The sequence below is a fragment of the Zootoca vivipara genome, chromosome 6 (genome assembly GCF_963506605.1).
Source record: "Zootoca vivipara chromosome 6, rZooViv1.1, whole genome shotgun sequence".
Classification (NCBI taxonomy): Eukaryota; Metazoa; Chordata; class Lepidosauria; order Squamata; family Lacertidae; genus Zootoca; species Zootoca vivipara.
The window spans coordinates 18,582,693-18,607,235 of NC_083281.1; the positions used below are offsets into that span (position 1 = coordinate 18,582,693).

The following is a 24,543-nucleotide window of genomic DNA, read 5'->3' on the forward strand; positions in this document are numbered from 1 at the left end:
ATGCCTCAGTAATAGTGTGTTTTAATGCTACAGATTCATGATGACAGCCCTATAGAAATTGCAGGTTGCGTCCAACCAAATTCTTCGCTAGACCCGCTGAAATTAATCAGGTAAATTGTGTTAATTTCAGTAGGTCAACCTGGAATACAGCTAGTATTGGAAACAACCCTATATAGAAAATTTAACAGGAAATATATAAAGGGCAGAGCTTGAACGACAGTTTTTTAAAAAAATGGCATGATTTTATTTCTTATACAAATATTGAGGCATTCCATGTCATCGGTATATGCAAATGTCTGGCTCATTGAAGAACCTTTACTCTCAAGAACGATGGAACTCGCAGGTGAAGAATGCTTTTATTTGAATAATTTTATTTGTAAGGGAATATTTCACAAATAGGAGTTAATAGGCCGTATTTATCTTCGTACTTTTGTCCTTCCAGGACAGTTTCTATTTTTTTTAATCTTTGTTTTCTTCCTCTTTGCTACGTTTGTTAACATACAAATAAAACAAAATGAGAGAAAAAGTTAACCAGGCGTGACTTCCGCAAGTCCAAAGTCCACAGCAGCTGGTCCACCTTTCAATGTGTTGCCTCGCTTCTTGCTCTGTAGAATCTGGAATGGGAAGAGAGTTTGCACAGCAAGCCGGGTTAGGCCTAACTCCAGCTGCTGCCTCTGACAGCTTTTCTTTTCCCCTGCGGGCTCAGCTTTTGTGCGAAGACAATTTCTTAAAGCCACACCCGAGGGAGCCATTGTGGTTTGCGGCCACTTTGCAGAGGAGGGGAAATGGCAGCTGCAAGGCAGGTGCGTCTGAGTCCAATAAAGAGTGTTTGGGGAGGAGGGTGGAGTTGGGTCAAATCACAAAAGGATTCTCTCTCTCTCTCTCTCTCTTAAACACATGTGACTCCCTTTCGAGCCCCTACTCTGTATCAGCCCGCTCTCACCGCCATCCTAGCGACAATATTTATTTAAACTCTCCAAGTCGGGCAATGGTTTCATGCATCGAACACAGAGTTTCACCTAGGGGACTTTATCATAGGCCAAGACCCAAGAGCTACAGCCACACTTTGCACTGTGTGAAATACTCTCTTAAGTTGCAAGAAATGAGATTCTAACTAAATGTCAAGAAAAAAAACTTTTTGACAGTAAGAGCTGTTCAACAGTGGACTGGCCTCCCTTCGGAGGTGGTGGACTCTCCTCCTTTGGAGGTTTTTAAGCAGAGCATCTGTCAGAGATGCTTTAGCAGTTTCCTGCATTGAAAGGGGTTGGACTAGATGACCCTTGAGGGTCCCTCCTCACACTACAGTTCTACGATTCTATCTGCCCTGAATCATCACAGGGCGTCCACACGTTCTACGAGTTCTAAGTGGGAGAAAAACTTATTTCTATCCATTTTTCTCCATGCCATGCATCATTTTATAAGTGCCTATCGTATCACCTCTTGCTTTTTGTCTAAACTAAGGAGTCCCGAATGCTGCTACCTTTCCTCATAAGGGAAGTTTCCTTATGGTTCCTTGCTTCTCTCTGTAGCTGGGATAGCTCAGTTGGTAGAGCAGGAGACTCTTAATCTCAGGGTTGTGAGTTCGAGCCCCACATTGGGTCAAAAGATTCCTGCATTGTGGGGGGTTGGGCTAGATGACCCTCAGGGTCCCTTCCAGTTCTAGGATTCTCTGATGTGGAATATCATGGCTGGGAATTTCAACAGGGGAAGGCTGTGCAGGAGCCACCTTTGAACTATCTGCAGCAACTTTGGGGGAAACAGAAGCAGGGCAGCTTATGGCTTGAGAATTGCTGGGGAAACCACTGGGTTATCCACAGCCCGGCCTCCTGAAACACCCCAGGGCAGAAGCATGCAAAACCATCACTGCTAGAAGCAAACAGACATTTTCATTAGCAATTTTTATTGGGCAAATGTCTTCTCTGCTCCGTCGACTGTTCTGATACCCACCAACGAAATACAACAGAGGTTAAGAACAGAGAGGCTTCGCTAACTCGAGTCTGGCTGATGGGGAAATTACAGGAACTCCAGGGAAGGGCAAAAGGGATCCCCGTCCCAAGTCACACGTTGGGACTTCACAGCCAGCCTTTTCTGGAAGCGCCCTGGGTCCACGAAGATCACCTTGAGAAGGATGGCTCACATCCCCCTCTACCCAGAAGAAGTGAGTTCTCTCTCCACAGTGCCTAATTGGGGGTAAAGGTCACCTTGCTGGCATTTCAGGCCCCCCCAATTCAAAGTCACCCACCCCACTATTCAAGCGCTCATCCTTCCTTCCTCTTCTGGGTCTCTGGACTTCTTGATCCTCTCAGATTTTCCAAGGCACCCCAGGATTTGGGGGGTGTTCAGTGTCTTTTGGGCTGGTTTGGGCCGATGTATTTCAACGGAGTATAGCTGGGCTTGCTGATGATCTCTGCGCCCATCAGTGGCTGTAGGACCTCTGGTACCCGAACGCTGCCATCCTACAGAGGAGGGACAAGGGCAGAGAAGGGGGTTTGAGGACCCTGTGTTGGCCACCTTCTGCCCTCTACGCAACATTCTGCGAACCACCCTGGTTATTCTGTGAACCGCCCCGAGACCTCCAGGTATAGGGTGGTCTAAAAATTCAATAAATAGTGAGAATAACAACACAGCGTCAAACGAAACCCACTTGTTTCTGACAGGGTATGCCAGCTCCTAGCCCCTAAAATCCCCATCAGTCCTGCAGTGGATGGGAGCTATAGACCTCTTGGAACAGGGGTCACCAAACTAAGGCCCAGGGGCCGGATGCAGCCCAATCACCTTCCAAATCCGGCCCGCGGACAGTCTGGGAATCAGCATGTTTTTACATGAGTAGAATGTGTCCTTTTATTTAAAATGCATCTCTGGGTTATTTGTGGGGCCTGCCTGGTGTTTTTACATAAGTAGAATGTGTCCTTTTATTTAAAATGCATCTCTGGGTTATTTGTGGGGCATAGGAATTCGTTCATTATTATTATTTTTTAATATAGTCCGCCCCCCCACAAGGTCTGAGGGACAGTGGACTGGCCCCCTGCTGAAAAAGTTTGCTGACCCCTGTCTTGGAACAATCCACAGGAGCCAACTCCTAGGGGCTGAAGGTTCCTCCTCTGGCCCCTGCAATAAAATATTTGAGGGGTTCCCCCCCCCCCTGCAAAGCTGATGGACATTGCCACTCAAATGGCATACATGTGCCGTGCCTTGTGGTTGATTATGCAGGCCTTACCTGCCTCTCCAGGTTTCCCCCCAGGTTTTTCCCATTTTCCCCCTGGAAAAATCTAACACACTTCACAACGCTCTGTAAGGCAGATCAGTCTCGGACCCAGACTTGCAGAGGCAAGGAACGAGGCTGAGAGATGGGAGATTGCCAGAGGCCAGCTTTGTCAAGGCAAGGCTTTTGCCGGGGAATCCCTGGCTGCCTGTGCAATGCTCAGTGCATTTGTACAGCTGTGTGTACAGCTGTGTGTACAGCTGTGCAATGCTCAGTGCATTTGTACAGCTCATCTAGTCCGGCATCCTCACGGTGGCCACAAGCAGGTCCTGAGTGCAAGAGCTCTCTTCCCTCCTGGGGTTTTCAGCAAGTGCGATTCAGAAGCACTTCTGCCTTTGACTGAGGAGGCAGACTACAGCCATTGGAGCCAGCAGCCACCGACAGCCCTCTCCTCCCTGAATCTGTCTCCTCTTTTAAAGTCATCCAAGTTGGCGGCCCTCCCTGCCTCAAATCCCGTAATTTAAACATGTTCTGGGTGAAGAGGTCCTTGCTTGGGGGGGGGGTTGTCCTGCCCCTGGGCTGGAGGTGGGCCCTCCCTGCCATGTACAGAGCCCAGCCTGAAGTGGTGCATGCTCCAGTTGTCTCCCGCTTGGACTACTGCAATGCGCTCTACATGGGGCTACCTTTGAAGGTGACCCAGAAACTACAATTAATCCAGAATGCGGCAGCTAGACTGGTGACTGGGAGCGACCGCCGAGACCCTATAACACCGGTCCTGAAAGACCTGCATTGGCTCCCAGTACGTTTCCGAGCACAATTCAAAGGGTTGGTGCTGACCGTGAAAGCCCTAAACGGCCTCAAAGGCCCAGTATACCTGAAGGAGCGTCTCCACCCTCATTGTTCAGCCCGGACACTTGAGGTCCAGCTCTGAGGGCCTTCTGGTGGTTCCCTCCCTGTGAGAAGCGAAGTTACAGGGAACCAAGCAGAGGGCCTTCTCAGTGGTGGCACCCTCCCTGTGGAATGCCCTCCCATCAGATGTCAAGGAGATAAACATCTACCTGACTTTTAGAAGACATGTGAAGGCAGCCCTGTTTAGGGAAGTTTTGAATGTTTGATGTTTTATCATGTTTTTAATATTCTGTTGGGAGCCACTCAGAGTGGCTGGGGAAACACACCCAAATGGGCGGGGTATAAATAAATCATGGTGATGATTATGATGATGATGCCAGCAACAAACCTTGCGCTGGTTGGATTCCAGGAGGGCAATGAGCATCCGGGGGACAGCACAGGCTGTGCCGTTGACCTGCAAAGAACAGACAGTTGTGTTGAGACGCTGGAGGCCCCCAGTGTAGCATCGGGTTAAGGAGCAAAAAAAGCACAGGTTATTGACACCTGGGCTCTCCTTCTCCCCACCCATCCCTGTATCTCAGGCCACAGGCCCGGGGCCCAGCCTACCGTGTGCGCATAAGACAGGCGGCCTTCCTGGTTGTAGTACATGATGTTCAGCCGGCGGCTCTGGTAGTCTGTGCAGTTGGAGGCGCTGGAGATCTAGCAGGGGAAACGAAGGGAAGTCACATACCTGGCCAAGGCAGAAGTTGCATTGGGGGCCCTTGGGGCAGATCTCAGAAATGATTGTAGATATGAGAGTCAGATTTTGTCATCATCAAATGATATATAATGAATTGAAAAGGATGTTCAAAATCTCTTTGATAAAAAACAACCCAGAAGCTTTTCATTTGGTAATTATAGGGACAGAACTACCTAAATTGTATAGAAATTTATTTATGTATGTGACTACAACAGCAAGAATGCTACTCGCCCCAAAATGGAAAGAAGCAGAAGTCCCAGCAAAGGAAGAAGGGATACAAGAACTTATGGAATATGCAGAAATGGTGAAACTTACCGGAAGAATAAGAAATCAAGATAACAAACTTTTTATAAAAGAATGGAAATGGTTCATTGAATATTTACAGATAAATTGTAAACAGATAAAAACATTAGCAGGATTATTGTAATAACTGCAGTTTTATAAGAGTATATATTTACAGTAGATAATTAAATTTCCAAGTTAAATGAATCTGGATATGCAGAAGATATGAAAATGTAAATTGAAGGAACCACAGAAAAGAGTGGGAAGTTTTGAAATGTGAAATGGATTGTAAAAGTAATGAAATGCATAAATCTGAAAAGTATAAATAAAAAAACTAAAAAAGAGAGAGTCGGATTTTGATATGGTCAAAGGGAGGACAGGACCCTCTTGGTGGCGCCACCACTCTCAGAATTAAAGGGGGAGAGTTTCGCAGGAGAGGGAGGGAGGGGAAGTCTCCAGTCTAGACTGTGAAGACAATAGTAAGCTAGACAGACCCACAGTCCGATTTCCTACATTCCCTTGTTCTTCTTATCCTTCTGCGCCGCTTCTCTGCAGAAGGAGATTGAGATGGATCTATCGGACTTTCCCCACAGCTTCTTCCACCTTGGGGTTGGGTTGGTGCTTGGAGTAGAGATTCAGGAGTGAGTGGACTCTGCCCCACTCACCTCTCCGTACTTGTCCCGGCCTGGCATCCAGGCTTCAATGTCGAATTTCCTGTATGCAGGTAGGCCCAGTTCCTGCGTGGGCATATCCAGGACCCTATTGGTAAAGAGAAATCGAGATCAGATGCGTAACGGCGGCCATGAAAGTTGGGCACGCCCTGTTGCCACCTTGGCCGGAAGGCATTGGCTCAGGAACCTCTATCCAGGTCTTGCTACCTGAGGATTGCTAAGGAAATAAGTGAGATTACCTTTTTGGCCTTATTTTGTAGAACTCATACACCACTGGACTGAAAACAAGCAAGCAAGCAAACAAACAAACAAACAAACAAACCCTCAAAGCTATTTACAAAAGATAAAACAGTAAACTCAAGAAAAAGTTGCAATAGTTTAAAGCACACAAAAGTTAAAATACAAGAAACAGATTAAAATGACCTTAACTTTCTAAGCATCTTGTAGGTAAACTGTAAAGGTAAAGGGACCCCTGACCGTTAGGTCCAGTCACGGACGACTCTGGGGTTGCGGCACTCATCTCGCTTTATTGGCCGAGGGAGCCAGCGTATAGCTTCTGGGTCATGTGGCCTGCATGACTAAGCCGCTTCTGGCAAACCAAAGCAGCGCACAGAAACGCTGTTTACCTTCCTGCCAGAGTGGTACCTATTTATCTACTTGAACTTGACGTGCTTTTGAACTGCTACCGTAGGTTGGCAGGAGCTGGGACCGAGTAACGGGAGCTCAACCCGTCGTGGGGACTCGAACCGCCAACCTTCCAATCGGCAAGCCCAAGAGGCTCAGTGGTTTAGACCACAGCGCCACCTGCGTCCCTTCCCAGGTAAACTATACTGAGCTGTTAAAAGCTTTATGCGCTTCTCTGCGCAGAAGTTAAAAAATTCTAGGAGATGATATATAATGAATTGAAAAAGATGTTTAAAATGGCATTTGTAAAAAAAAAAAATCAGAAGCATTTTTGTTAGGGATTGTAGGACAAGACCTGCCAAGGAAAACAAAGAACTTCAACAGCGGCAAGAGTCTTGTTAGCGCAAAGATGGAAGAATGAGGAAATCCCAAGAAAAGAACAATGGCAAGAAAAACTGTTGAGTTATGCAGAGTTGGCAAAGATAACATATAAACTACGTGAGGAGGACAACCGCGACTTCAAAGAAGAATGGGAACTTTTTACAAACTATTTAAAAAGACAACAAAAGGATTTGGACTCCTTGGCAGGTTTTGAATAAACATCCACAATTTATTAGTGGAACATATGATAGATAAGGTAAATGATATGCACAATTTTATAACATGCAGAAAACAATATGTACAAACAAATCAGAGAGGGGAGCTGAGGGAAGTCCTTAGAGAGTGGGAGAGGGTGGGATGGGAGGGGGAAAGGGGGGGAAAATTATAATTGGCTATGTTATTGGTAATTTGCATTGGTTTTTTTAAAAAAAATTTATTCAATAAAAATAATGTTTTTTAAAAAAAGCTTAAAGCGCTAATAGTAACACCTTGAATTGGGCCTGGCAGTAAATCGGCAGCCAGCACAGCTCTCTGACCACAGGCTGGCGAGTTCTCACTCCTGTCAGCAATTGTGCTGCAGCATTCTGACGTTCCCTGGACGTTGCTTTGCTTTGTTAGTACTGTACTGTATTTTAAATGTCCCTTAGCATACCCTCTAAGGTGGGTTCAGGATGCAACCAGACATGTCTCTGCTGGCTGGCCAAGCAGCCCTCCTTCCCCCTCCTCAACGACCACACACTCACGTCCCCAGCAGCCAACGGCGAGCAAGAGTCCCCCAGCCGCCACCCCAGCTCTTGTGCGACTCCCTACTTGTAGTGCAGTCCCAGCTCAGAGAAGATCTCTTTCTGCACGGCCAGGAATTCGTCCAGCAAGACCTCGCTTTCGAACCCAGTCTCGTTGGCAGTAACCCCAAACATTTCCACCTGGATTGTGGGGATAGAAATTTGTTAGCCAGAGGGAGAGGGAAAAGTAACGGCAGGAGAAGAGGGAAGGGAGAGGGAGAGGCGGACACGGTTCTCCCCCTCCCCAATTAAATCCCCATGACAACCCTGCGAGGTAGGTTAGGCAGAGAGTGAGTGACTGGCCCAAGGTCTCACCCACTGAGCCCCGGGGCAACTGGGGATTTAAACTCTAGTCTCTCCCAGGTCCTAGTCCAGCACTCTAACCACTACACAACACCACCTCTCCACTTTCTGTGCTGAAGCAGTGGTGAGGGGGGTGAAACCCTACTCCAACATAACCCAAATCCTGCAGGAAGCATTCCAAGCCCCATGGAAACTTTGCGTGCCTCTTACAATGTACCTCTTATTAATGCCAGCGCGGAAGCCCACACATCCCTGCAGGAAAGCTAAGATCAGCTGCGCCCTCTTGCCTTCTGCTTTTTCAATGAGAACGGGCTATCTTTGCGGCGCTGAGGACTAGAAACTTGCATTGTTTGAAGCGAAAAGCAAGAGAAGTTCGGGATGAGTTCGATTAACCAATCCCATGCATTTGCTGGGCTTGCGTCGAACTGAACAACACGCTTGATGTGCCATTAGCATCTGTTAAGATCTCAAATTTCTCTTCGAGCTCCACCCCGCCCCACCCCAAAAAATCTCAGGATGCACCAATAAATAATAATAATAATAATAATAATAATAATAATAATAATAATAATAATATATTATTTATACCCCCCCCCAATCTGGCTGGGTTTCCCCAGCCACTCTGGGCGGCTCCCAACAGAATATTAAAAACACGATAAAACATCAAACATTAAAAACTTCCCTAAACAGGGCTGCCTTCAGATGTCTTATAAAAGTCAGATAGTTGTTTATTTCCTTGACATCTGATGGGAGGGCATTCTACAGGGGGGGAGCCACTACTGAGAAGGCCCTCTGCCTGGTTCCCTGTAACCTCACTTCTCGCAGGGAGGGAACCCCCGAAAGCCCTTGGAGCTGGACCTCAGTGTCCAGGCTGGATGATGGGGTTGGAGACGCTCCTTCAGGTATACTGGGCCTTTGAGGCCTATGCCACAGACCCTGCCCCTTCTCCCCACCTCCAACGGCGCCACACCACGAGCGCACGTCATCCTCACCTTGGTGAACTGGTGCACTCGATACAGTCCCCACGACTCATGGCGAGTTTCTGTTTCCGCCCTGTAGCACGTGCTGACACACACTGTCCTGGCCAAGGCGGAAGAAGAGACAGGAGGGTTGGTGAGCTCAGTGGTCAAGAGGAATTGGGCAGAGGAGGGCAGAGGAGTCTGTGGGTGGGTACACATCACAATTCCACGGGAGGGCAGGAAACCTTACGAGGATGGAACAAATAGTTGGCTCCCTGGGGCAGGGGAGGGGGGCGAACCCCTCAACTTTCTTTTAAATGATCCAGCTTGTAGATTTCAAGGCTGTGAAGATGGGCAGCCTTAGTCTTTTAAAGCACGCACCCGGGGAGCAGCTGATGTTCCCAACAGCCTGTTTCCCCTGCAGAAACCCCTATGATGTAAAGGAGAACATCAGAGTCAGGCCAATGGCCCATTTAGTCTAGCATCCTGTTTTCACAGGGGCTGACCAGTTGACAGTGGGGAAAATCAGGGTTCTCTAACGCCGTAAACAAAAGCTGGGGCTCTCTCTAGAATTGAGAGGAGGGGTGTATCCAGGCTCAGAGTAGACCCACGGACTCCAAGAATTACTAACGTTAGACTCTAGACTTCCACAGCCCGTATTTCATTATGCGTAACGTTTTGAACATGTGCACAGCGGCACCTGAACGCGTCCACAAGGTGGGCAGAAAGTTCCTCACCTGACGGGGGTGTCTCTCAGATTCACTGCATGATCCATGAAGTATCCTAGTAGGAAGAGAAGGCGGAGGGAATGGATTTGAGTGAAGAAATTGGGGCGCGATTCCTTAATTCCTTTGCCCTGGTCGCTCTCGCCAACCCCACCCTGCTAACGTACATTTTTCAACCAGGGATGAAGAAGGAACTATCAATAACGTTTCAAAAGAGTTTTGTTTCCCCTCCCAGTCTGGATCCCCCCAACCCAACTTCGCAGATGGCAGAGAAAACTACACTCCTTCATCTTCTCACACAAGAAACCAAGAATAAGCACCAAATACCTGCACCTCCCCACCTCACAAGGAGGATGGGGAATCCCTAACATAGAAACATATTACAGGGCCAACCAAATTCGACATATAATCCCATATATACTGGAAGACGAGACAAAACAATGGATACACCTAGAGAGAGAGACAATTGAAAGTATCTGCACCACAGCATACCCACTCCTCCCAAACAAACTAAGAAAGATCCCCACAACACTTAATAGGTACACACAAACCATGTTCAAAGCATGGAAAACAGAAACGGACAAACTATCCCCAACCACATCCCCACTACTCCCCCTAGTCTATCATCCACTATTCCACCATGCAGCACAAAACATCCAAACAAAAACTTGGCAAACCAAAGGCCTATATCGCCTACTAGACTTTTATAAAAATAACACACCTCTGACAACACAAGAAATACAAGATAAACTAGAAGACACCCAAATACCCTGGTTAGCACAACACCAATTACATGCCCTTCTGAACAAGCCAGCAATAAAACTAGCAGCAACAAGACCCCTGACACCCTTTGAAAATCTCCTCCTAACGACAAAGGGTCACGGCAAAGGGATGGTATCTGCAATATATAAAATACTGCTCCAAAATCCCACAAACCCCCCAGACACAATAAAAAAACAATGGGAAGACGACATAGGCTACGAGATTAACCCCACTCAATGGACCAGAATGTGGGCTAAACCCCCCTTTAAATCCATATCAGCAAAAAGGAAAGAACTCACTCTGAAAACCATCTACAGGTGGTACCTCACACCACGAAAACTAGCACTAATACACCCAGGAACCTCATCAAAATGCTGGAGAGGATGCACCTCAACAGGCACCTATTTCCACATGTGGTGGGAATGCCCCAAAACCCAACAATTCTGGAGAACAACCGTAAGAGAAATAGGTAAAATAACCCAACAAACATTAGAACTTACCCCAGAACTGGCCCTGCTAAACATCTTCCAGGACAATAATGCCCATCTACAACACAAAGAACTCATAACCCACTTACTCTCAGCAACCAGAAGCATCATAACCAGACACTGGAAAGACCTGTCAGGAGTAAGCATAGACCAATGGTACCAGACGGTATGGGAAACAGCCCTACTAGAAAAACTAACCAATAAGTTGAAACTGACACGGGGACAAATAGAAGAAGACGGCTTCACCCCAACATGGCTCCCCTTCATCACATACACAGCCCAACAAGACAACGACAAAAATCCACCAACAGCATACAAATCAATTTGGCTAACCTGACCCAGAACACCCACCCACCCCACTCACATAAAACAGACCACCACAGCCAACCACAAAATAAAACTATATCCTAGGCCAACCCCAACAACTCTCACCACCAAAGGAAAACAAATGCACAACAAGGAACCTATGCAAGCATTGCTGACAACTCCCCCCCCACACACACATTAAGTAAAACAGAAACATTGCCACACACCCCCACCCCCTTCCCTTATCTACCATTCTCCCCCCTTTTCCTCCCCAATGTCTCAACAATTGAAACTGATCTGTAAAAATGTTATGAGAGACACTGTACACGTCTTTGTAAACTGAGAAAACCTTCAATAAAAATATTTTTTTTAAAAAAAAGAGTTTTGTTTCTACATTTTATGTGCAGCCTATCTGTCTGTCTGTCTGTCTGTCTCTCTCGGGGAGAAGAGTAGAGTTTTGTTAATACAGGTGTCTCCCCACTAGGACCAGGCGATGCCTGGTTTTCAACACCACGATATATCACCAGCTAAACATTGTGATAGACAGAGATATCGTGATGTCTGAAAGGAGGATGGAGCTATGCAGAGGCACCGGCTGGCTTCACTGTTTTCCCCACATTGTGATTTTTGCACAGCACACAAACACGCACACACATCATGATTCACAACATGATTTTGCCAGGTCAAAAACTATGAAGCCAATATCACAATATGGACTTCTAACCAGTTTTGGATGATGCATCGATATATCGCACAGCCCCACTCTCCACTTTTACACGTGATCGCTTATACACATGGTGTCAGCAAATAATTAAATAAATTGATTTAATCAATTTAAAATTGATTGACGGCCTGGGAAGAGCAGGAAATCTGCAAAAATGGCACAAAACGAGTGGGAAAAGCAGCCTTTGCAACTGCCATCCCATGAGCTTTTGCACCGACCTTTGAGGCCCGCGGAGAGTTGGGAAGTTTGAGAATTATAATCTTATAAATTTCAATTATGCTCTAGTCAAAATACCAATCCCTTATATCGCAACTGCAGTTTTAATGACTTCCATTCTCTTTTTCTTTTTGCTTGAGAGCTGCTTTGTGATTCGTGTGAGTGAAAAGTGGCATGAACAATGAAGGAACAAGCATGGCCAGAAATGAAGGGAGTTACAGTTCAACAACATCTGGGGACATAAAGATGGGGAAGAAGAAGAAGAAGAAGAGAAGAGTTTGGATTTGATATCCCACTTTATCACTACCCTAAGGAGTCTCAAAGCGGCTAACATTCTCCTTTCCCTTCCTCCCCCACAACAAGCACTCTGTGAGGTGAGTGGGGCTGAGAGACTTCAGAGAAGTGTGACTAGCCCAAGGTCACCCAGCAGCTGCATGTGGAGGAGCGGGGATGCGAACCCGGTTCACCAGACTACAAGTCTACCACTCATAACCACTACACCACACTGGCTCTCACACCACACTGGCCAATAAAGCTTCTCTGGAGCCTAAGGAAGTTCTCTCCCAGTACTCCATTGAGGAGGACATTCCAAAACTCCACCCTTTTGCCATACCTGCAATGCCGACTTCAGACGTGCCTGCCAGGCTCAGGTCTTCAAAGCGAGAAGGGTCTATGTTGTACAGCAGGGAGGAGCTGGCTTCTGGGGGCATGCCGCAACCTTCCTGGGAAGCAAGAGGAGAGAGGTGTGACACAGGTGGGTGGGTGAGTCTACAGGGCTCCCATCAGGCCCAGCCAGCATGCCCAGTGCTCAGAGATAATGGCAGCTGCAATCCGGCAACAAGGGGAAGGTGCCAGGTTGAAAAATGAGGCCCGCCTGCAGTGGCCATCACTTGGAAACGCATTCTCAATAAAGGTATTTCTTAAAGAAGATGCTCAGAGTTTGGTCAGAAAACTAGCTCTAAAAGGTTCCGTTCTCAGGAGTGGATATCAAGTGGAAATACAGTGGTACCTCTACTTACGAACTTAATTCGTTCTGGAGGTCCGTTCTTAACCTGAAACTGTTCTAGTTAACTGCCTCTAGTTAAGGAGGCGTGCTTTCGCTAATGGGGCCTCTTGCTGCCGCTGCGCCACTGGCAAGCGATTTCCTTTTTCATCCTGGGGCAAAGTTCTCAACTCGAGGTAACTCTTCCAGGTTAGCGGAGTTTGTAACCTAAAGCGTTTGTAACCTGAGGCGTTTGTAAGTCAAGGTACCACTGTATTGTCATTTCAAATTAGTCACAGGTCCCTTCTGGACTCTGTTCAGAAGAGGAGTCTCCTCCATCTCCAGACAAGCAAGAGGAAACTAATTTAATGGTGAATTCTGGACACAGTGGAGATGCCAAAGATTTGGGTCACCATAAAAGATGCAGGAGGAAAAGATTGATAATAGGACCCACAAAGGCGAGAATGGGAGTCCAGGAGATTCCTTGGAATCTTGTTTTTATGATCTATGTTTGATAGACAGCAGTACCTTGGTTCCCGAACGGCTTAGTTGTCGAACAAATCGGCTCCCGAATGCCGCAAACCCAGAAGCGAGTGTTCCTGTTTGCAAATGTTTTTCGGCAGCCAAACATCCGACGCGGCTTCTGCTTGAGTGCAGGAAGCTCCCGCAGCCAATCAGAAGCCGCACCTTGGTTTTCGAACAGTTTCAGGAGTTGAACGGACTCCTGGAACAGATTAAGTTCGAGAATCAAGGTACCGCCCCACTGTATGACTGTAAAATTTTAATCTGAAAAACCCAATAAATGAGAGAGAGAGAGAGAGAGAGAGAAGAGGAACTACATCCGTTGTTCTGCCCACTTTTGCCTCTGCCCCGCCCACCACTATTGTGCGGCCCTCAGAACACTGTGCAGAACGGTATGTGGCCTCCAGGCTAAAAAGGGCCATGTGCCCACCCCCGTCTTCAGAGGGCAACAAGTCTCCTGGCCTTGTGAGCAACGCTGTGTTGAAAAGTGATAGAAATGCCACGAGAGACACACACGTTGGGGGTGCCAGAGAGGACGCTCTGGAAGCTCAGAGGCAAGGCATCTGCTTTCCATACAGAAGACCCCAGCAGCATCTCAAGGTAGGGCTGGAGAGAAACACACCCACCCCAGCCTGAAAGCGACTGCCAGTCAGTGTAGACAATACTGAGCTAGATAGACCAAAGATCTTTCAGGCCCCATGAATCCTTTTTTGCTGGGTCTCTCTGTGTGTGTGTGTGTGTGTGAGAGAGAGAGAGATAGACTACTTACAAAGACGGCTCCTTTTAGCAGATCTGGAACAGTCATGGGAATAAAGCCCTGTGGGGGGAAAGGAAGAGGATGAAGAGCTGCTGGAAGTATCCTTGGGTGCCTGACTCCCAGGGACTCCCTAATAAGGTATCTGCAAAAGGGGGAATTGCCCCCTCCTGCCCTAATGAGAGAGAAAAAGACAAGGTCAAGAAAAGGACATTGCCCCATCGCCTGGTTGTCACATCTTCTGTCCTCGCACAGAGAACGGTCGTGCAAGGGAGGCCTTTGCCCACAGCTGGGCCAATGGTGAGCTGATGAGCCACCTGGTAGCTGATGGGACATTTTGGGAAACAACTCTGGACAAGACAGAACTTGGTCTGATCCAGCACAACGCTTTCTGCATTATTCAGTTCATGTTTCTAGAATTACTTAGCCCAGATGGGTTATGCTTCGACTGTTAAGAGATCCCAAGAAGGAACAAGTGGTTTGTAAATTTAATATATGACATTGTAGAGGAAGGAAGGAATCATAGAATCATAACCCCTGCAGTGCATCCAACTTCTGCTTAAAAAGCTCCAAGGAGAGTGTGTTCCACTGCTGAACAGCTCTTACTGTCAGAATGTTTTTCTGTATGTTTGGTCGGAATCTTCTTTCCTGCAACTTGAAGCCATTGGTTCACGTTCTACTCTCTTGAGTAGGAGAAAACAAGCTTGTTCCCTCTTCCATGTGACAGCCCTTGAGATATTTGAAGGTGGCTATCCTGTCTCCTCTCAGTCTCCTCTTCTCCAGGCTAAACATACCCAGCTCCTTCAACCATTCCTCATAAGGCTTGGTTTCCAGACCCTTGATCATCTTCATCACCCTCCTCTGCACACCTTCCAGCTTGTCAACATCCTTCTTAATTGTGGCATCCAGAACTGGACACAGTATTCCAAATGTGCTCTGACCAAGGCAGAATAGAGTGGTCCCATAACTTCCCTTGATCTGGACACTATAGCGCTGTTGATGCAGCCTAGAATAGCATTTGCTTTTTTTTTTTTTTTTTTTTTTGCTGCTGCATCACACTGTTGACTCATGTTCAGCTAGTAAGCCATGTACCGTAAAGGCTGGCAGACCTAGCAGGCTGATTTGCAGTAAGTCTACACCTTTTGTTTAATAAAGCACTACAGGTGAAACTCGGAAAATTAGAATATTGTCAAAAAGTGCATTTATTTCAGTAACGCAACTTAAAAGTTGAAACCACTTTATGAGATAGATGCAAGACATGCAAAGCAAGATATGCCAAGCCTTTATTTGTTGTAATTGTAATTATTTGTCATTAGGCGGGTCAATTATAAATGGAATGTAATTAATGAAATGCAATAGCGATGTTTATTTTTGTATTATTGTAACTATTTGCTTTATTACCGTGGAATTTCCAAAAGAAAGCATTTGTAAAAATTAAAAGAAAAATAAAAAATAATAAGTTGCATTACTGAAATAAATGCACTTTTCAACGATATTCTAATTTTCCGAGTTTCACCTGTAGAACCAGTCACTGTTGCTTTTGAAGTCCTTCTTTGGCATCCCTGCACCCAACCACTCCCCCACAAGCCCTCCTCTGGCCCAGCGGATCAGGACACTCTGCTCCACAGGGTGCCCCCCCAAAAAAAGTTTGGTACCTTTTTTACCAGCTTGTTGAAAGTGAACTGCACCAAGGCTTGCTGCAGCATTGCTCCTGCCCCACGGAGGTAGAACGACCGGTAGCCAGAGATGTGGGACAGGCGCCTGCGGAACAGAGGGGAGAAAAGAAGAAGGCATTGAGGCACTTCCCAGGGATGTGGGGCTTGATCTGCTAATGTGGATAACCCTGCTTGATCTGCTAATGTGTGGGGGGTGGGTAGGCTGGGCTAGCTGGCCTTTTAAGCCCTGTCAACAGGCCAAGAGCTTCAGGAGTCACTATTTTGCAGGGAGCCATTCCATCACCAGAAACTTAGGTTTGCGCAAACTGGATTTAAGAGCCCTGTTGCAACAAATGTCTAGGCTGGAGCTCTTCCCTGGAGGTGCTGGGGATTGAAACTGGGGAACTCTCTGCTTGCAAGGCAGATGCTCGACCCTTGAGCTGTGGTCCTTTCCCTGCCATGTGCCCAATATCCAGCTGCACCCAGGAGGACAACACTCTCCATTAAACATGATCCCACAGCCACGTTAAGAGTGACAATTCCATGACGAGCGCATTTAGTCAATGGCAAGCTTCCTTTCGTGACAAGAGAGGCTCCCAGCTTTGGCCTAAGGCTCAGAGGGAGCTTTGTGAAACAGATCACGGGGGTGGGTGGTGGGTGGGAAGCAGCCTGCTATTGGAAAAGGCCCTCAGGGCAAACAGTTTATCTCAAAGGCCACCCATCAAATATTCATCCCTGTTCAGGAAGGAGAAGGGTTTCCAATCAGCTAATGGATGCCTGCAAATTCTGGAAATATCCGCTCAGAGACCAAAGGTATCCTTTGTCCTGCCTGAATCATATTTAGCACCCTGCCCCTCCATCAGGGCATTAGGCAATTTCTCTAAGCCCCGTTTGCTCACTCGCTCCTCTGCTTGCCTTTGCACAAGCACACTTTCTCCAACGCTTTTTCAGGGAGCAATGGGGCAATTGATTCCAGGCCTCAAAGCCTGTTTACGTGGGGTTGTATCCAGCTAAAGAGCCACAGCTCAGCGGCAGGGTGTCTGCCTTGCAAGCAGGAGGTCCCAGGTTCAATCAGGGGTAATATGCCGCCCTGTGCAAGGCCAAAATTTGATGTGCCTCCCCAACAACAACTTTGTGCACATTACTGGGATTTCAGTGTCTGTGCTCACAGGCTTTAGAAATTTCGCTCAACGCACACAAACAGAGAGAAGGGCAAACAGTACGGTAGAGGGCAGGGCTCTCGGAGGAGGACCTTATATAACTGAGAAGCGTATGATTTGTGTATGTGTTTGCAAATTACGGGGCAACTCTGAAACCGTCATTTCCCCTTTACATTGCAAGCCAGTCACTTCTGGGTCAGCACTGTCAGGAAGCAGATCTCCGAGGCGACAGATTAGAGACCTTTCCAGTTCTACCTTTCCCAGGTGCCACTGGAATTGAACCTGAGACCTTCTGCATGCTAGGCAGATCCTCTAACCACTGAGCCATGATCTTCTCCCTAGGAAGAGGGAACTGCCTAGTGACTACTAGTGGCACTGACTGAGGGAAGAAGGGGGAAACTTAATTTTCCCCAGACTGTATGTACTTATTCTCTACCAGCAGGTGGAGCTGTTGTTTCATTTCACTGTGCTCAGACAGGATTCAAGACTGCCTCCCTTTCTTCCAAATGGTCCCTTTTAAGCAGAATGCCTTGGGTGGGAAGGGATGAGACCCCCAGTTTCTCATACATACCTTTGCCTTATGATATCCAGGGCTTCACCAATTTCCAGGTGCCCTTTCGCCTTGAAGTCAAATGCTGTTTTTTTTTATAAAACAAAACAAAACACAGGGGAATATGAGGATTAAATCAGGAATAAGGAAGAATTTAATAGATCCAGGTATTTTTTAAAAAGGCAATGCAAGTGCTGCCTGGAAAGAAGCAAGTAACCCCCCTGGTGGTAATGAAAGGAATCCTTTCTCACCTGGCTTTTCACCAACAACCTCCAACACCCGCGCTTGGCTCTCATCTCCAATTGGCTGGGGGAAGGAAAAGGTCAGAGGTTAAAGGCACGGAAGCATGAGAGGTATTGCTGCTCCCTATTATTTACTTCTTATTCATTGCATTTTCTAGCCCACCTTTTCCTCTGAGAAGCTCAAGGTGGTGCCCAGAGCTCCTTTCCTCCCTGCTTTATTCTCACACAACAACCCTGTGAGGTAGGTTAGGCTCCCAAGGTTCTTTTCCCTCCCCAGAGAGCTTCATGGCCTAGTTAAGGATTTGAACCCCGGTCTCCCGGGTCCTGGTCTGACTCTAACCGTTACACCACACTGGCTCTGAGGAGCTAACCACCAGGGTCTTTTACATGGAACGGTTACTGGTTTCAGGCAAAGGAGCTTGAATGGGCCATGAGTTGGTTAGTGCCTGGTGCTGATAATGCCAAGGTTGCTGGTTTGATCCCCATAAGGGACAGCTCCACATTCCTGCCTTGCAGGGGAGGTTGGACTAGATGACCCCTAGGGTCCCTTCCAACTCTACAATTCTATGCTTCTATGAAGCTTCCATGGGCAAGGGTATGTCAAAAGGCTTGGTTGCCCATTCCCCCACATCCCTCTCTTACTGCACACATATTGCCATGACCACAGGACTATTCAGTTTACCGTTGCTGGGTGCCATATCACCAGCTCTTCATTTATTTTAATTTTATTTATTGAATTTATATACCCATGGGTTTCAGGGCGGTTCACAAAATAAAATCCAGATATAAAACCACAAAATACGTAATAAAAAGAAAAACAACCACCCAATAGCCCCCCCCAAAAAAAAACATTTAAAAAGGGCATAGGATGCAAATCAGATCAACCAAAGGGCTGCATAGAAAGGAACGTTTTTGCCTGGCGCCTAAATGTGTATAATGAAGGCGCAAGGTGAACTTCCCTGGGGAGAGCATTCCACATATGGGGAGCCACTGCAGAGAAGGCCCCGTTCTCGTGTTGCCACCCTCTGGACCTCTCGAGGAGGGAAGGAGGAGGAGGCACATGCTCTTCCCCCAGGGAATATTCCTCAGTAGCTCCTTGTTGGAGTACTGGCTATGCCCTGAAGCCTCACACATTCCCAGCATCTCCTCTCGACTGGGCACTGGCCAGCCACTCAGCCACAGCCATATATCCCTTCCATTAGGTCAAAGGTGACTAGGGAAACTCATGAAGGTGCAAACTGTTCTGTGTGCATCCCCACCCACAAGCAACGAAAGGAATGGAGTAAAATGTTACTGCATTATCCAAGCATTCCCCCCCCTCTTTTTATCTGCAGGGGAACCCTTGGCTGCATATATCCTTGACCCGGGAAGAATACTCAGCTGGAGAGCACTGCAGGGCCTTCCTGACAGTGGCCCCCAGCCATGCTCAATTTGAGTCCCCGAGTGTTCTAGATTGCTCCTCTTGCGTCACTCTCTTTTACCACATCTGGATGGGTCCTGTTGGGCAGCCTGAGGGCACGCAGGTAGTACTTCTCATCCAGCTCCAGCTCCTCCTGGCGCAAAGCATTGAGACGAAGGCGGAGCTCCCTTCCCTGCTTCCGCAAAGCATTGTAGGCAGGGAGCTGAAAGGGAAGGAGAGGAAGAGAAGGATGCTGTCAGACCCAAGCAGGCAGGGAATAAGAAGCAGGGTATTTATTGCTATTTGGATCCCAGGTCCGGTCTTTCAACAGCAATGAGAAAAGGAGGGGTATCCTTGGAAATACATGTTAACGGGGAGCTCCCTCAAGAGAATTTGGCATGATTCCTCAAGAGGCTTTGATTTTAGTGATTCTAAAAAGCTTCCAGGTCAACTGGACAGGAAAAGCCCTTTGGCTCATTTCCACGTGGGCAAAAGAGGTTCCAAATGCAGTTCCAAACACAAGTGGTCCCAAACATAGACTTCAAGCCTACGAAAGAGTTCACAGATTTGGCTAACATGTCGCAACGGTTCTGCTACAATTTAGAGTTCAGAAGTTGTACCCGTTTATTTAAGAACGGTGCACACAGTTGCTTTGTTGGTTTGCTCGCTGCTCACATTTGAGAAGGGAGAAAAAGGCGATACAAAATTGGGGGGGGGACAGAGTTTGAAGCCAACATTGGAAGCAGGATTGGGGCTTGCTTAAATTCCATCAAAGCTGTCTATGCAGGAGTTTTGCCATTCCTCGGGGGTTTATATTATTCACTAGAAAATGTAATTGCTCAACTGGTATTTAGGGCATACTGTCTCTGGCAGTGGAAGTGAAATACAGCCGCCATGGGTAGGAAACAATAAATGGGTTGGAAGCTTGGTTAGTGTTGACATCAATGAAGTCATATCTCTTGCACCATTGTTAGCTCCCCAAAAAAGGAAAATTCCCAAATACTAGAAGGAATGTGGCACAGACCTGACCAGATTATACGAGCCAAAGGTTTGGGAGAGAGTTGTCAAATCTGTAGGCAAAGAAATGCCAGAAGTGATTCTTCTCCCTTTGCCATACTAGAAAGCACTTGCTCTCAGTTTTAAAGCTACAGTTCTTCAATTGTTAAGGTAGCAGGAAAGGATAAAAAAAAACTTCCTTACCGACTGCAAAGTACTGCCGTCTTGGCTTTTCTGGAAAGGGAAATTAAAGAGCGAGTTAGAATTATTCCCAAGATATATATTCAGATATTCTCTTTCTCTCTCTCTCTCCCTCCCTCTCTCCACACACACCATTTCTGGCTGTAACACAACAACAAGAAAGGAAACACAAAACCAGTAATTTGTGGTAGGCAGCCCTGAGCATCTGGCTTTTCCTTCCCCCTCTTATATTTATTGAAACATATCTTCTACAGTGGTTCTGAGTTGTTCCATAATAGTTGCTATAATGTGGACTCACCACAATATTCCCCACTTCTTCAGCCACCTTCTCTTTCTCAGCTTCAAGTACTGCAATTTCTTCTTGCACCTCGACTGATCTCTGCCAAGTGGCAACCTAGTAGGCATCAGGAAAAAATAAGAAAAATATGATACAGCCTAATAGCGGTTTAACAAGATTATTCAAAAACAGATAGTATGCACAGGAGAAGGTACTACTGGACGTGGAGAGTGAAAAACAATGGAAGGAAAACTTATGGAGCTTCAGTTACGTTAAGCTGCTAAGGCAAGAACCTGGAAACAGTTCCCTTGACACGCAGATGCTTGAGAGCCATAGAACTGTTACCTTTTACCCTGGCATGGCTTCACAGTCTTTAGAGACCCATGACCAGCTTTTCCCAGCTCAAATATAAGCATGACAAGGGGAAGAAAGGGTTTAGCTTGTTGAATATTGTCACAGAGAAAACACACAGAAATTCTTTTCTCACACATCTCATTGTTAGATCAGCATTCACCAAGCTCTAATTCTGCTGGCTGGGGCTGATGGGAGCTGTAGCCCAAAACACTGATTGATTGATTGATTGATTGATTTGGACTAATTTATTGTATTTCTCTGTCACTATTCATTCAAATGATTCCCAAAGCAGTTAACCAAACATAACAGAACATCAACAGAACAGAACATAAGAACTATGGCAAGTTCTTAAAGAAATGGGAGTGCCTGATCACCTCATCTGTCTACTGAGAAATCTCTATGTGGGACAAGAAGCTACAGTTAGAACTGGATATGGAACAACTGATTGGTTCAAAATTGGGAAAGGAGTACGACAAGGTTGTATATTGTCTCCCTCCTTATTTAACTTATATGCAGAATTCATCATGCGAAAGGCTGGACTAGATGAATCCCAAGCCGGAATTAAGATTGCCGGAAGAAATATCAACAACCTCAGATATGCAGATGACAGACACAACCTTGATGGCAGAAAGTGAGGAGGAATTAAAGAACCTTTTAATGAGGGTGAAAGAGGAGAGCGCAAAATATGGTCTGAAGCTCAACATCAAAAAAACCAAGATCATGGCCACTGGTCCCATCACCTCCTGGCAAATAGAAGGGGAAGAAATAGAGGAAATGAGAGATTTTACTTTCTTGGGCTCCTTGATCACTGCAGATGGTGACAGCAGTCACGAAATTAAAAGACCCCTGCTTCTTGGAAGAAAAGCAATGACAAACCTAGACAGCATCTTAAAAAGCAGAGACATCACCTTGCCGACAAAGGTCTGTATAGTTAAAGCTATGGTTTTCCCAGTAGTGATGTATGGAAGTGAGAGCTGGTCCATAAAGAAGGCTGATCGCTGAAGAATTGATGCTTTTGAATTATGGTGCTGGAGGAGACTCTTGAGAGTCCCATGGACTGCAAGAAGATCAAACCTATCCATTCTGAAGGAAATCAGCTCTGAGTGCTCACTGGAAGGACAGGTCCTGAAGCTGAGGCTCCAATACTTTGGCCACCTCATGAGAAGAGAAAACTCCCTGGAAAAGACCCTGATGTTGGGAAAGCTGGAGGGCACAAGGAGAAGGGGACAACAGAGGACGAGGTGGTTGGACAGTGTTCTTGAAGCTACGAACATGAGTTTGACCAAACTGCGGGAGGCAGTGGAAGACAGGAGTGCCTGGCGTGCTCTGGTCCACGGGGTCACGAAGAGTCGGACACGACTAAACGACTAAACAACAACAACAACAACAACAGAACATCACGAATACTGCCAGACATCCGGATTTTACTGGACATTATTGGGATTTCAAAGGCGGAGTTGGGGGGAATTTATGAAGGGTGGTGCTTTATCTTGGATCCTAGAAAAGTTAACTGAAAAATCACATTTTTTGACGTTTTGGTAAAATCTCAATAGCTAGTTTCCTAGTTTTTATTTTTTGAAATATGGCAACCCTAGCGTAAGTCTTATGGAATACCGTAACCAAAAAAATCAGTGAAAAAATGACAACTATAAAACACTGTTAACCAGGCAACTAAAAAAATAAAATAAACATCATAATTAAAACGAAAGTCATATTATTAACATATCAATACAGCATTTATAATCAATAAAACATTAACAAAGTAGCAACCAAAAAATAAACTACAGTAAGCACTGTTAAGTTCATACGAACACTCTCCACACACCCATGACTCTCACTCTGTTCAGCTCAAGAAAATAGATGCACACAGGATGTCATCAGGGTGGCAAAGGCTGAGCAAAGCCCACCCCACCCCAGCTTTGCAAATTTCAACCAAGCACTACCCACATCAGGCTGTCACTAATTTTTAAAGCCAGGGCAAAGCGGCTTGGCTTGCATACACTTATCTGAAGAAGTGTGCATGCACACGAAAGCTTATACCGAGAACAAACTTAGTAGGTCTCTAAGGTGATACTGGACAATTTTCAAAAAAAAAAATTAAATATATTTCGATTGCATACACTGTGTTAGCAACCTAAGAGGGCAGCTGGCTGGCGAAGGCTGGGTTAAACCCCTGGCGCTTAAAGCATCTTCTGGTGCTAAGCTCTGGCGCTAGCCAAGCCCGCAGGAGAGCGGGAGCAACAGCACTTGCGCGCCCAGCTGAGCCCACCCACGGCCCGCGCTTACAATCTCGCGCAGGTCCTGCGGCCCGAGGGGCCCCTTGCGCATCTCCAGCTCCCGCTCGGCTTCGGCCAGCTGCGCGCTCAGCGCCTCCAAGTTCAGCCGCGGGCGCGCCGTCCAGCCGCCCCGCGCGTGCTCGTACAGCCGGCTTCTCCCAGCAGCTACCACCGCCGGACGGCCGCTCCGCGCCCTCGAGAATAGCAGCGGAAGCCCCCGGCGCAGCAACCGCGGTCGCAACCCCAGGCCCCGGCACAGCCTCATGGGCGCCGCCATGATGGTCGGTCATGTGACACGAGGATCGCCGGCCAATGTGAGCGTCACCGTTGAGCGTGCCGCCGCCGGCGGACCAATCAGAGGCGCAGCTAGGCCCGCCCTAGCACGATTTGGTTGCCATGGCGAAGTTTAGGTCCCCCCCCCTTTAAGGCAGGATTATAGAATGATAGAGTTTGATGGTACCGTGGGTCATCTAGTCCAACCCCCCGCCATCTAGTCCAACCCCCCACAATTCAGGAATCTCAGCTAAAGCCTATGTTTATTTTTATGTCATGTTCAAATAAAATTCGGAGACCAAAGTTTCAAACAAAAACAAAAAAATTCCTTCAGTAGCACCTTAAAGACCAACTAAGTTTTTATTTTGGTATGAGCTTTCGTGTGCGTGTGCATGCACACGAAAGCTCATACCAAAATAAAAACTTAGTTGGTCTTTAAGGTGCTACTGAAGGAATTTTTTTATTTTACTTCGACCCAGACCAACACGGCTACCTACCTGTAATCAAACAAAAACAGTACGTGATGGATAGGCTACTTCTTACACAGAAATTTTCCCAAGCAATTTGCAAAATTTAAGCACAAATAAAAGCACACTATATATTTTAAAAAACAAAAAACATATTTATGCAGAAATATGCCCAAATCAATTTTTTTTAAAAAAATACACAAAGCAACTCCCCGATAACAGAAAAAGCCTCAGTATCTGTTGTGTATTAAAGTAATAGCACAGCCAAGTATGTATTGTAATATAGAGTTTATTGTATTGCATTGCAGTGTTTATTTGAATGCATAAGTTCCAGCGGGAACATATATCATTTGCTGGTTCAGAGTGCAGGATTTGGATCCGCTGCTGGATTGGTTTACGCTGGAGGGAATCCTTGCCATTGG

General features: G+C 46.6%; 1 protein-coding gene across 1 annotated transcript; it reads right to left on the reverse strand.

Annotated features, from left to right (window-relative positions):
- Nucleotides 1-365: 365 nt before the first annotated feature.
- On the reverse strand, nucleotides 366-23,653 carry SARS2 (seryl-tRNA synthetase 2, mitochondrial). Its single transcript, XM_035117467.2, has 16 exons — nucleotides 23,392-23,653; nucleotides 20,773-20,868; nucleotides 20,478-20,507; nucleotides 19,360-19,500; nucleotides 17,888-17,942; nucleotides 17,658-17,721; nucleotides 15,927-16,032; nucleotides 14,287-14,334; nucleotides 12,627-12,735; nucleotides 9,530-9,575; nucleotides 8,826-8,913; nucleotides 7,559-7,671; nucleotides 5,738-5,831; nucleotides 4,658-4,750; nucleotides 4,440-4,505; nucleotides 366-2,456 (listed from the first exon to the last, which is right to left on the reverse strand). Exons 1-16 carry the CDS (start codon nucleotides 23,644-23,646, stop codon nucleotides 2,340-2,342), a joined length of 1,521 nt encoding a protein of 506 aa, XP_034973358.2. The 5' UTR covers nucleotides 23,647-23,653; the 3' UTR covers nucleotides 366-2,339.
- Between the last annotated feature and the right edge of the window lie 890 nt (nucleotides 23,654-24,543).

Bases quoted from the DNA above. Each gene is read 5' to 3' on its own strand.
- SARS2 (XM_035117467.2), bottom strand. From the start codon at position 23,646: ATGAGGCTGTGCCGGGGCCTGGGGTTGCGACCGCGGTTGCTGCGCCGG. The intron at 4,751-5,737 runs GTGAGTGGGGCA...TTCCCCTGCTAG, and splicing joins GCCGGGACAAGTACGGAGAG to ATCTCCAGCGCCTCCAACTG. The intron at 4,506-4,657 runs GTAGGCTGGGCC...TGTTCTTTGCAG, and splicing joins GCCTGTCTTATGCGCACACG to GTCAACGGCACAGCCTGTGC.